Here is a 13,908-nt window from a genome sequence, read left to right on the forward strand (position 1 = left end):
GTTCATACTCTGAAACGCGGTTTTGGCCCGAAATACAATTTTCTAAAAATGGCTCTTAGAAGAGTTGTGATTTTTTTTTTTAATTGAATCCACATTAATTTTAGTACATTTACAAAAGGAAAAGTTATTCAAGGTGCCAACCGGAGCTTTTAACGTGCATTTGGAAGATTTCATGTGAATTATTTCTTACAGGTCATCACTTGGAATGGTATTTCTGACCCCCTTAAGTCAGTAATGTCTCCCTAAATCCAAATAGTCAAGTGGATTCTGTGCCTCATTTATCTTGGCTCTTTAGTTGTTATGGATATTCTGAAAGACCGCAGGTTGGTTTTAGTTGGAGGTCTTTTTAGTACCATACAGAAAGCAAACTGTAGTACTCAATATCAGATATAAATAAATCTATCAGGGCAAAAAATGTCATATGTCCTGTGAATTATTAAGGGGCTAGCCAGGATTAAAAGTTTATTGGCTCTGCATTTGTCACTCTGAAAACTCTCTTTTCTCTACCCTGCTTTGTCAAATGAATTTAACAATTGCTGTCCAAAGAATAAACGTTGAATGGTGTAATGTTACTGAAAAACAAAGTGTCAAGCCTGTTCCTAAGCGACATATGATGGCAAAGCTGGCAGCAACTCAGTCAAACATTAAACAGTCTGCATGGTATTAAGTCTTCTGTCTTTTTATTTTTAGAGCATGAGCTCTAAGGAAGAGAGATGTGCTTTTCGTTCTGAAGAGAATTGAGTAGAGTGGTAGAGCGCTGTCTGTGGAAAAAAAATATCTCTCCTTTGCCTTGTGATTCATCTTCCCAATATAAATCAGTTACTAAGAAGATCTAATTCTGAAGTGATGTGGGTTTTTTTTTTTACAGAGCAAGTCCTTCTAGATCAAAATGTTCAGACTCCTCCCCCAAGTCCTTTTTCAATACAAGCTTTCAGTAAGGGGACAAGCTGTAGTAATGGACAAGGGTTTGATTATGGCCTTGGAAATAACAAAGGTATGTTTTTACATTCATATTTTAAAAAAATCACATTTTTCTTAACTTTGCTTATGTTTTTGTTACTCATTTCCTACTCTTCTAGGCACCATCAGATGTTTTCCAGAAGACATAAGCAGTAATGCAATGAATTACAAGGTGTTTTACAAAACATGTAGTTAATGTTGTAACTGCTTTTTTCTCTGCTTTAATTTCACTTAGACTAAGTACTCTGTATAAAAAGGATCATCAAAGATTTGTAAGTTGCAGCTGAGGTTTTCTGTAGTGGTAGGCACAAAATTATAAGGCAGAAATGAAAAATAGATACTTGTTTTACAAGATATGAAAATTATTTTATTTAGAAAGCATGGGTTTTAAAATCATCAGAAACATTTGTAAACACTTCTCACCCATGTTGACATTTAAGTGCTTTTAATGGGATGACAAGATAAAAGATACCATTTGATATTTAACTTGTTAAACTGAAGTTACCTTTCAGTGACATAGATACCAGTTACAAATGCTGGAAAATAAAACCTTGTTAATTTTACTGACATAAGATAATTGTTTCTTTTAACCATGGTTTATTTCGTTGGCAAGATGTAGATATATATAAGCCATCAAAATAAACTCAAACTGCATGCCTTCTGATCATTCATTGATTAGGTCTAGAAGATTTAATAATATAGAAGGCACTTTTGCTGAGGCAGGTGTCTTTGCAAAATATTAGAATAGAATAGAATTGTTTAGGTTGGAAAAGACCTTTAAGATCATCAAGTCCAACTGTTAACCTAACACTGCCAATTCCACCACTAAACCATGTCCCTAAGCACCACATCTACATGTCTTTTAAATACCTCCAGGGATGGTGACTCCACCACTTCCTTGGGCAGCCCGTTCCAGTGCTTGACAGCCCTTTCCATGAAGAAGTTTTTCCTAATATCCAATCTAAACCTCCCCTGAGGCAGCTTGAGCCCATTTCCTCTCGTCCTATCACTTGTTACTTGGGAGAAGAGACCAACACCCACCTCACTACAACCTCCTTTCAGGGAGTTGTAGAGAGCGATAAGGTCTCCCCTCAGCCTCCTCTTCTCCACACTAAACACCCCCAGTTCCCTCAGCCGCTCCTCATAAGGCCTGTGCTCCAGACCCTTCACCAGCCTTGTTGCCCTTCTCTGGACACACTCCAGCACCTCAATGTCTTTCTTGTAGTGAGGGGCCCAAAACTGGACACAGTATTCCAGGTGCGGCCTCACCAGCGTCGAGTACAGGGGGACAATCACCTCCCTGCTCCTGCTGGCCACACTATTCCTGATACAAGCCAGGATGCTGTTGGCCTTCTTGGCCACCTGGGCACACTGCTGGCTCATGTTCAGCCGGCTGTCGACCAGCACCCCCAGGTCCTTTTTGGCCAGGCAGCTTTCCAGCCACTCTTCCCCCAGCCTGTAGCGCTGCATGGGGTTGTTGTGACCCAAGTGCAGGACCCGGCACTTGGCCTTGTTGAACCTCATACAGCTGGCCTCGGCCCATCGGTCCAGCCTGTCCAGGTCCCTCTGCAGGGCCATCCTACCCTCCAGCAGATCGACACTCCCACCCAATTTGGTGTCATCTGCAAACTTACTGAGGGTGCACATGATCCCCTCATCCATATCATTGATAAAGATATTAAACAGAACTGGCCCCAGTACTGAGCCATGAGCAGAGAGTTTCTCCAGGAGAATGCTGTGGGAGACGGTGTCAAAAGCTTTACTAAAGTCCAGGTAAACAACATCCACAGCCTTGCCCACATCCACTAAGCAGGTCGTCTTGTCATACAAGGAGATGAGGTTAGTCAAGCAGGACCTGCCTTTCATAAACCCATGCTGGCTGGGCCTGATCACCTGGTTGTCCTGTATGTGCTGCATGATGGCACTTAAAATGATCTGCTCTATAAGCTTCCCTGGCACCAAGGTCAGACTGACAGGCCTGTAGTTCCCTGGATCCTCCTTCTGGCCCTTCTTGTAGATGGGTGTCACATTTGCTAACTGCCAGTCAACTGGGACCTCCCCAGTTAGCCAGGACTGCTGATAAAGGATTGAAATAATAATAATAATAATAATAACAACAACAACAATAATATATAATACTATATTTTTCTATTATTATTATTATATTACTAAAATACAGAGCTTTGTTATTCTATTCTTACATCGCTGTACTCTGTCCATGCCGCTATGAACATGGGCCTGAGGTGTGCTGTGTGTTTTTACCACCAGCATATATTCTTAGTCGTGTGCTAAATAAAATAGCTTGATTTAAGATTTGGTTTAAAGGGGAAGAGATGAGGGAAAAATTATTCATAAATGTTCTAGTCTTTTATTTTCATAACATGAAATAGTTTTATATCATTTCACAGTGTTTTACTGCATAAAGAAGCAGTTCATACTTGTCTGTGCATTGGTATAGGAAACACTTTTTTTGGACAAAGGCTGGAAAAGTTGAAGTGTTTTCCTTTTATTTTTTAGGGCTTTTTATACAGAACTGCTCTTCCCAGTTCAACCATACTCATTTCAAAGTAGTGGTTGAATCACAAAAGTGGAAGTGTTTAAGATGTTCAGCATGTGAGGCAGTATTATAGCTTGTCTCTCAATGTTAACTGTGTGATAGCAAAAAAGTATTATCTGTTCTTTTTCTATAGAAGCATATTAGGAAAAGAATCTTTTTCCTGTGTCGTCCAGAATCTTGGAGATCAATATGCTGTATTAACAGGCATCCTAGTTTCTGAAGACATTGTGGTTCTTTTTACTATATCCTATCTTAAACAGTTTCGAAGGTGTTTCTTTGGGATATTACAGTTACAGAAAGTTTGGAAGCTACTCCTGGCATTGAATTCCACATCATTCTGTGTGCATTATTCTCTTGACATACCCTCAAGCTGTGATGTTTAGTGTGAGTGAGCAACTCAGCTAGATGACTTTATTCATTCTGTGTACTGTAATTCCTTCTGAATTGCCCAAGAGTGGAGAGTTGTTGGCAGCTATATTGAAAGAATAATGATATTACTTTCCCAAAAATAGAATTCTTTAGCTCTATCATTACTTTATATACAGTCTTCTTGGATTCTCAGGTCTAAGGAGCTTTGAGTTTGTGGAAAATAAAAAACTGAATGCACAAGCACAATCTGTTAGGGGAATTTCTGAATGAAGCGGTTCTTTTGGAGGTACTTGTTTGTCAAAAGAACTTCTGTAGGGATGCACTAGTTTCAATGAAAATTCAGTCACCATCTATGAGTGTTTCAGACTGCTGGTCAAATGTAAAGATCCCCATGTAATAAGTCTGTGTTTACAGTATTTCCTGCAAGGCAGAAGACATAACTCCCACAGTCAGTCTGTTTGATTTAGCTATGTCTTCTCTATTCCAGCCTTCTACATTGCAGGGAAGTCCTTAATATTCCTCATGAATGGCCCTACCCCCCTCCATATTTAATTACTGTGGGCAGATGACTTTCAACCTCTTCTCAGATGTTCTTCTCTTTAAAATAATTATTCATTTTAGGAAATAGGCCTGTCGTATTTAAGAATAATAGTGCTTTGTCACATCTGTCAATCACTTCTGGAATATTAAGATAGGAAAGATTGCTGCCCAAGTACTGATTCCAGTATTTTTTAGGTATACTACTTCCAAAACAGTGGAATAAAATTGATTTATTGATACCTATAGTTGATTATTTAAAAAGGCGTTCCAGCTATTTCTGGTATTTTTGTTCTCTCAATTTTGTAACCATAATATCAAGAAGATAAGTACAAAATTTAATTTTGGAGTTCCTCGTTAATACAGGGTTCCATACACCCACTGGTCTTTCTCTCATGAAAAGACAATTGATAATCACCCAAAAATGTTGTAAATTCAGTGAGTTGTAAATTCTGTATTAGCTGCTAATATTTTTACTTGGATTTCTATAATGCTGTGAAAATTATATGAAGTTGCAGAATAAAGTGATGCTATTAGGATTTGGTTGGTGATGGTTCAAAGCTGAGATGCTTTCAAACTCTTGGTGTCTCCTAGCTCATATTACTAAGTATACTTCAGATTATTACATGATGTGATAAACTCTGCCTTCTTACTGTAGGCTTCATGTATTTCTAATGCTCACATAGATTTTTTTTTTTTTTTTTTGAGAATTGGCATTCAGAAATTGAAACTCAAATTTTAACAAGCTAGGTCTTTGAAGGCCTTCATTTGCCTCACAACAAATGTATGTAGTTCTTCAGAAAATCAGTTCCATTTCCTAAGTGGTACTTTTTTTTTTTTTAAATTGTCTTCAATGTGATCTTGAAAAAACAGCATGACAGAATACTTTAAAGAGATATTTGCAAAAATGGGCAAATATTTACCAAAGCCTTGGCACAGAAATACACTTGCCAAAGCCTAATTACATGTTATCTTTCCCTTGTCTTGTGTTTTTCTAATCCTTTTCTGCATGTTCTGTTGCATGTGTTTATTATTGTAAATGCTAGGGATTTCTGTTTTTAATTTGGCTGCTCTTCATTTTTTTAGCAATGCGACTATAAATCTCTATTTTGAAATGTTTTAAATAATTGCAGTAAAATATCCATGATTCTTAAAAACCCTTCTTGTACTTTTCAGTAATTTTATTGCCATGCATGGAGTGAGATTTTTATGTTTAGCCACAACCAGAGTTGTATGTGGCTAAATAAGATTTATGAGCTTTCTCTATTATCATCATTTAAACTTTAATTGAGCACCATTTTACTCTGCCTTTCTGGAGAATGACAAGTAACAGGTTGTAGTTTTGACTGTTTTGCCCACTACAGGTGACCAACTGAGTGCCATACTGAATTCCATTCAGTCACGGCCAAATCTCCCAGCTCCTTCCATCTTTGATCAAGCTGCAAAACCTCCCTCTTCCCTAGTCCACAGTCCATTTGTGTTCGGACAGCCCCTTTCCTTCCAGCAGCCTCAGCCACAGCTTCAGAGTAAGTTTGTCAGCCTTACCTGCCTCATCAGTCCATTTCTGCAGCTTTGACATTGCTCTTCTCAGTTGCTTACCAGCTACTAATCATCCCTCAGTGCACCTTTCTGGTTTGGTTTGGTTTTGTTAAGTTTTTCATGATTCAGAAGCATGTGAGGTAATGCTCCTAAAGAAGTATACTTGTTCAACTTTAATTTCTGTATTGACCATATTTTGCTTTTGTATGTGTTCTGCAGTGTAGATAAGTCATGAAAGTGCATTTCCAATACTGTATGCAACTCTGGGTTTATAATTAAGGTAAATATTTTATATGGTACAAAATGTTGATAATTCTTTTAACATCAAAAATGGACTCCAGTAAATTCATAGTTATTAAATTTTCTTGCCTCCTAAATTCCTTTTTTTTGTCATCACTCATAACTTTAGGGATGTAGCTGGGACAGTAGGAACAACTTGGCACTACTCATAAGAAGGAGTTTGATTGTCTTCTGTTGGGTGCTTATAGGATTGGCATGGACATGAAAGTTTGCACCTAGAGGTGAATAGCAGTTAACCTGATTACTGATGGGAGGACAGGAAACTGTTTAGTTTTTGATTGATGAAAAATAAAAGCCCAGCATTCATGGTGAATAGCAGATATTGCAGGAAATTCTTCCTTATATATAGAACAGGTATAGCATGGGTCACAGGAATACTAGTCTTCTCCTGTCTGCCATAAACTGTCCTTCGGAAGTGCCTCAGTTCCTTCTTGTGAGACCCTGTCAGTCAGTTTAGTCTCTGTCTGTGCAGTCCTGGATCTATCCAGCTCAGCTTATTAAAGTGACAGTGACATGCTTCGTGTGAGAACTAAATTAAAATCTCGAATTCACTTTTATAAAGACTATCAGAAATATTCTGACAGTGATCTTCTGTACTTATGCTGGACTTAAATAAATGTCCTGAAAGCAGAATATTCCAAAACCTGCTCAGATAAAACAGCTGATTGCCAGCGACAACGGCGCACCATCATTGAGAATTTGTGAATTGTATATTCTTTCCCATCACTTTTAGTTTTCTTCTCTTGTTCAGAGTAGTAAGTCAGAGTTTCTTATTCAACTCCGCATCAAAAATAACCCTGATTGTCTTATTTCAAACTTCAGATGATTCGTCCTTTAGCATTTAGATCTGTATTATATGAAAAGCAAAGCTGTCAACATCTTTATTGGCTGCTAAACGAGATCTTGCTCAATAGATTTGCCTGTCCAACAGATGTAGATAAACTGTATTCAGTAAGCTACATCCATGGTTCATGTTTTAATAAGGATCCCTGATTCAAAAGGAAGCCTTTTCTGTCATATAGGGGGAGCACTGGTAGTATACCAAATAAAGTAATAATGAAACTGGAAAAAATTTTCACGTTTGTGTCCGATTTGGGATCTTAGTATAAGATCTCAACGGATAGGATTATTTGCCCTTCCAGCAGGGCAAAAATCATCAACCAGAACTGGTATATTGTTGCACTAACTGTGATTTGATACAAGGACTTTCTTCCAAACAGTTTATTATCTAATTTAAGATTTGATGCAAATAATGTAAATTATGCATAAAGGAGAGAAATACTAACTTTTTTGTTTTCACTGTCAAAACTTAAGAATTATATGGGGGAAAATTTCCTGTTCGAACTTCCTTAGTCTTTTGCAAATTTGTTAATCCGTTTACAAGTTCATCCAAATTCAGAATATTGTCAGGGAGGCCTGTAAGACTATTTTCATGTACTTGTTCATTTAATAGTCAAGGAAATTATCAGAGATACTTGAAACTTAAATAAGACTCTCTAGATCAAACATTTTATTTTAAGCAGTTATTCTGCTACTACTGTGTTTTTTTGAAACTTTACATATTAGAAAGTAATGGATTAATTTGCAAAGTAAGATTAACTAGAATAGCAAGGCATATATGCAATAAAAATATTTAGACAGAAAAGTTCTATTTAGAGTCAAATTCTGCTGTGTGGTTGTTAATCTGTGTTCAACACTGATGCAGCTGTAATAGAACTGTAACAGAAGCTCTTAAGTGTGCAATTTTCATTCATTATTTCCAAAGCACTGTATAGCCTCCTGTTAGCAAACATAGTTAAAAGTTAAATCCATTAAACAACATATCCCAAGGCTCCATATCAAGTCACATGGATTTTTGCCCTAGACATGCTTAGTTTTAGTTTCAAATTATGTGCTCTGTCCTTAAGTGCTTCCTGCGGTAAAGTTAGATCTAAAAATTAAAACAAATGTTTATAGTCAATAACTGCTATATTTAAGGGACTAACCATAGTCTCACAGTTGAAAGAAGTTGTGCCAGCCTAGATTTCTGTGGCTGCAGAGGTTATGCACTAAATACTGGGTTTGATTGAAAGCCTGCTGAAATAGTTTAGTCTACCACTTACATTTTCTGTTATTCCTCAGATATCTGTCCTCCTGGGGAGAAATTTTATTTGGAAGCATGATTCTGAGGAAAGTTAGGATCATGCTGAATGTCCTCTATAATTATTTCCTTAACTTAGGTTTTTATAATATGAAGAAAAAATTTGGTCTGATTATAAAACGTACTCTGTGCCAAGTGACAGATTGTAGTTTATCTTTAGAAGCGTTTGTAGCTAGCTGTTCTTTCTGAGGAATGGTTTCTGTGCTTGGGGTTTGGTTTGGTTTCCAAATACATTTGGAGAAGAGGGAAAGGGCTTGTCACAACCTTTTATCTTCTGATACAGTGTCTAGGGGCGGGGGTTTGTGGAAATAGTACAGTTTTGGACAGCCGCTTCCTCAGATACAATGCTTGAAAAAATGAGAAGCGTCTCTTACTCTTTTCACATCATAGGTAGGTAAACTAACAAGTCCTGCGTATTTTGTCAAAAAATTTGTTACAGGAGGGATATTATAAAAAAGAAGTGGGAACTGGGTTTTGTGTTACTTGCTAGAACTCTGTGAAGGGCTGATTGTTCTGTCCTACTTAATTCCTTTGCTAATTTTCACACATGGTCACACAAGGGAAAAAAGCTGAGAGATTGTTTTCTTTTTCATGGGGACAGACAAAATTAAGATGCTCTTGTCATGTATTTTAGTTCCTTGTCAGTCTTCTATGCAGCTAAAAGTCCAAAAAAGCTAGAAGAGATGGCATAACCTACCTGGAGTTCAGGAACAGCTGTATTGACTTGGAAAAAAAATACTTGCTAAGATTCCAGGAAGGACACAAGTTTATATATGTTTCTTCCTTGATTATTTCAACAAAACAGTCTTGTAATTACTCCAGCCTGAGTATGCTTTTTTTTTTTTGTGATCATCAGTAACAGATTTGCTCTGGACTGCAACGTCCCATAGCTGCAAGATTATTACTGGTTGCTTGATTAAGTTGTTGCTGAACTTGTGAAGAATTACTTGTTGTGAAGAGCACAGAAGACTCACATTTCTGCTTGGATTCTGAGTATAGGTGAAGCGTGGAAACCTAGAGGGTCAAGGAAGATCTTGTTTCTCAACCTTCAGTAACGTGTGCTGGGTCATAAAACTCCTTAGACAAGTCAGGGAGGCAGGATCTTGCTATGCTGTCCTGCATTGGTTATCAAAATTTCACAACTGGCTGTTGAACTCTGAACTTGGGGAGGGAAGTTTGAGACCTTGCAGTCACCAACATGAGACCTTTCTGCCACGTTTCCTCACATCTGAGTTGCTATTGCAAATGAAGAAGAGATTTGTAGGCTGAAGAGGCTTTGGACCCCCCTTGTTAGCCTCATTTGTCACATTCTCCCTCTTCCACTGCAGTCCTGGCAGCTCACTGAGCAGCTGCACAGCACAGCTACTGCTTCCTGACGCACCTCGGTCCAGGCAGAAGCTGCAGTGCTGAGCTGCTGTTCAGTACGCTCGCAGTGTCTTGTCGGGCTGCTTCCTTGCCAATCCATGCTGCGGAGCTGCAATCCAGCACATGGTCCTACAGTGTATGATCAGCCCCTGCCATTCATGTCAGGAGTTCCTTGTCCCTTTAGTAATGTGCCACCGCCTCCTTTTCCATTTTGTTCCTTTCCTTTCTAGGTGCTAGTTACAGAGCATTTAGAACCACTGGCTTTGCCTGTGGTGCTTGTATCTGCATTTCCTAAACTGGCGGGGGGGCACAAAAGACCAGCATACATACAGAGCACATAACCCTTCTCGGTAGTGTTTCGGTAAAATAAAGGGAGAGAATACTTTTAACCAAGCACACTGATCTCTTCCATATCATGCTGAAATGACTTAATTGTCATGTGAAGCAGCCAGAGAGTATTGGTTTAACTGTTTGTTCAGATGCTGCGTATTGCCAAAGCATCATTCCTGAAACTTGAGCTAATAAGTTAAACAGTTTAATACCTTAGGCTTTACAGATCTGATAATCAAAGATATGTATGAAGCATACATTTGTCCAGGTCAATCCAAAACCATCCCTGGTGGACTGGTATGTTAATATTTGGAGGAAGAGCATAAATTTTAGAAAGAAAGCTTATCACATCTTCAAAAATTGTAGTTACAAATTACAAAATTATAGAATCATTTTCATCTACCCTTCTAGCACAGGAATCCTTCTTTCAATTAATAAACCTAAGTGGCTCAAGTGTTAGTGCTCCAAACCCTACCTTTGGGTAATGAACATTGCTACTGTTTTTCTAATGATACTGCATTTCAGCTTTTGCTTTCATTCACTTACTCCCGTACTGTAACAGTATCTAATACTTTTCTCCCTTTTTAATATTTAATATTCAAACATTTGTTGACTTCAGTATATCCTTTTACTTACAAAAAAAAAAAAAAAAAAAAGAGTCCTTGTCCAACTGTCACTATGGCATTTGGCATTTTCAGGATATGAAAAATGATACATTGATTGCAGTGCTTGAGGAAATTCAGCTAACAGCCATATTGTAGCTTCCATGTCAGTAACAGCGAGCGAAAGAGGAATGCATTCTTTTTGAAGAGGCATCCATTGCTTAGGCAAAAGGGCAAAAGCAGGTTAGTGCTTTCCTTCATCATCATGCAGAAAAGCAGTGGCATTTTGGAAGAAACTTTAACTTATCTCCACTCTCCAGAGACATTTTGCCAGTCTGGTTTAGAGTTTAAAAAAGACCAATGTGGACTAGTTGGTGGTATGTCATGCCTCCTGGACTGGCTTACCACTGTCTCCTCAGAGGAAGTAGGCATGGCTATTACAGAACTTGAACTGCCTCTTATGTCTCCGTATTGCATAGCTTTTCAAGCTAGAGCTATTTCCACTTTGAAGGAAAGATTGTGACTGGAGATAAGCTTTCACATTCAAGTGTGATGTGAGGCAGAGCTTGCTTGCCTGTCTTTGAAGTCTTTCTAATCTTTGGAGGATGATTAAAAAAGCAGGAATCCTGACCAAAAAGCTGGTCCCTGTGACTGACAACTTATCCTGGATAGACATACATTGTTTGCCAAGGCAGCAAGGAGATTGTATGGGAAGCTCCCTCTCTTCAACCCACAGTCCTCTTTAAATGATTGAGAAACAGGACAGTGTTCAACATAAGCTAGATTACAACATTATAAAATGTAAGTATTCTCAGACATAGAATGAAGTGAAAATGTGCATAAATGAACTTGGGTTTAGTAAAGACATTCATTTATTTATTTCTAGACTGGAATGCTCATATATCAAATTGACATTTTTAGGCTTGTATTTACAGAATTGTTCCTCCACTGCTACTTTGTGTTCCTAATGTGTTTTTCTGCATTTTGCCTTTAAAAATTGGTGGAATGACATCCTGCTACTCATAAGTAATATAGTTAGTATTGGATCTCTCCAAAGCATTTGTAGGCATCCAAGTAGGTAATACTGTTCTTAAATTTATGCTAAAACTGGACTGAGAAAATAGAGATTATTTTCTTGTTTTAAAGAATGAAATTCTTACTTCAAGCATGTGTGAACACCTTTTCATTGTAGAGTCTACAGACTCCTTCTCATTGTTTAAGATAGGGTTCTTAATATATTTATGCGTACAAGTTAGTAAATGTAGTACCAGACAAAAAGATGTCTTAAGCAGTGCAGGAATTTAAATCACTTATTTTCAATAGACTCATCATCTTCCATTTGTACAAAAGGGTCTCTCTAAAAACAGAGTATCTTCTAACATACACAATCTCTTTAAAAGTATTAATGCCACAAGAATTATACTTATTTTTTCTAAAGGAAGGAATACGAATTGGAGTTAGAATTACAAACAACGTTGTAGGAAAGTAAAATGATAGACTAGAAACTAAAAGTCCCTACTGTTACCTGACTCCAAATTTCATTTGGTGTCAGTAGACTCCATAATGAAATTATCTTGGATTATATCAGAATTTAACTTTTTTTTCTAAAGGCAGACGTATTTTTAAGGTTTGATTCAGATTTGTTTTCATGTCTGTACTGTCTGATAGAAACTCTTCTACTGCTAGTTATATCTGTTGATGGTATTGAGAAACTAAAGTTCACATTACATACATCAAGTTTTTCAAAATATTACATTGTTGAGGTGCATTCAGATTTGAAAACAGATAGTTTTGATGGGTTTAAAATATTTTTCTTCATTCTTTCCAGTGATTAGTGAGACATTCCAACACTAACATCTAGGTGTTCTCTAATTTTCTGAAAAGAATGTGAGAATTGGTCATCTAGAAGGCCATATTGCCATTTTGAATAATTAATCTCTGAATTTACAGATTAAAAATCATATTTAAAACCAGAGTTCAGTTGAAAACTAGATACTGTTTTTATAATAAACCATCTTATTGGCTAGTCTTCACAGATTACATTTTTTAGATCCTAGAAACTAATACTGAAATCCCAGAAGGTCTTTTATTCTTTTAAAATTTAGATCAGGGAACACATCTTGAAGTAACTGTTTCTCATTTAAAACTAAGGTAGGAGTCTAAACAATGAATTCAGGATACTTAACAAAGGAGATGCATATCATGTTAAATGCTTGGTTTTATCTTTACTGCTTTTTCCATTGAATCTGTGCTGCTTCTGTGCAACTGTTTTCCACTGTAGAAACTCCATCCTGCTGCCTTGCTTCTCGTGAGCGTATTTACAAAACTAGTGATGTAGCTGGGCCTGCCTCTGCTATTTCATCTCTCTCTCACAAACTGAAGGGTGGGTATGCATGCCAACATAGCAAGGTTATTCAGATTTTACATTCAAAATGGTTTTTTTCCTCCTTCCATTCATTTTCATTTCATTCGCTTAATCAAATGCTGTTTCAAAAGTAAACATTCAAGTTTGGTATTTGTTGGGAGCTCGTTTGATATAACTATTCCGTGTTGCCTTCCTGAGTTGCAGCAACCTCATGATATGTGATCTAGCTATCTCTTACTGCTTTGTAAACAGAAAGGTGACAATCTAATGTAGTAACACCTGTTTTTGAAAACAGTAGGCAATGGAAATATGGAAGAAGAAAAGGGAAAACATATATGGTGGTTTTTGTTTGTTTGCAGATAAAGCAGTTTACTACATGATTATGCAGGTTTTTGTTTTGGGGACTTTTTATTTGTGCTGATAGCATAGAATGCTAATTAGGATTATTTACCTGTATATGTGCAAATCCAAACCTTTGTTTTTAAAAACATAAAATATTTTTTATTGCTGAAAGCTGCTGTTAAGCTATGCCTTTCATAACCAGTTTTGTTCTAGAATGTTTTCTTGCTTGATATTCACTAGTCATGCATGTACTTTGAATTTGATACATTGCTGAATGGTTTATGGTGTTTTATGTCCTCTAAGACGACTATTGTTGTCTTTTCACTATTTTTTCCTTTATGAGGAATTCTGTCAAAGGTTCTATCTAGAGTATTTTCTCATCTGCCAAACCTTAAATTCATCTTTTTATTTGTTTGTTTCTGGGAAAAGTGTGTATAAAATAATAATAATTTACACTGTTGAATTCATATATCACAAAGTAGACATCTCAAAACAGCTCATC

At 37.1% G+C, this 13,908-nt stretch overlaps 1 protein-coding gene across 9 annotated transcripts in view; it reads left to right on the forward strand.

Annotated features, from left to right (window-relative positions):
• Positions 1-13,908, forward strand: part of MYCBP2 (MYC binding protein 2) — a 211,490-nt gene that overhangs the window by 153,545 nt on the left and 44,037 nt on the right. For 7 of the 9 annotated variants that reach the window (XM_075720664.1, XM_075720671.1, XM_075720697.1 and 4 more), the window contains 2 exons: positions 869-994; positions 5,788-5,949. In XM_075720664.1, the coding sequence (XP_075576779.1) occupies positions 869-994; positions 5,788-5,949 (288 nt within the window). Of the gene's footprint in view, positions 1-868; positions 995-5,763; positions 5,950-13,908 lie in introns of all 9 variants that reach the window. The other 2 variants (XM_075720658.1, XM_075720685.1) reach the window with 2 other exon arrangements.

This window comes from Pelecanus crispus, chromosome 1 (genome assembly GCF_030463565.1).
Source record: "Pelecanus crispus isolate bPelCri1 chromosome 1, bPelCri1.pri, whole genome shotgun sequence".
In the NCBI taxonomy this organism is placed as follows: domain Eukaryota; kingdom Metazoa; phylum Chordata; class Aves; order Pelecaniformes; family Pelecanidae; genus Pelecanus; species Pelecanus crispus.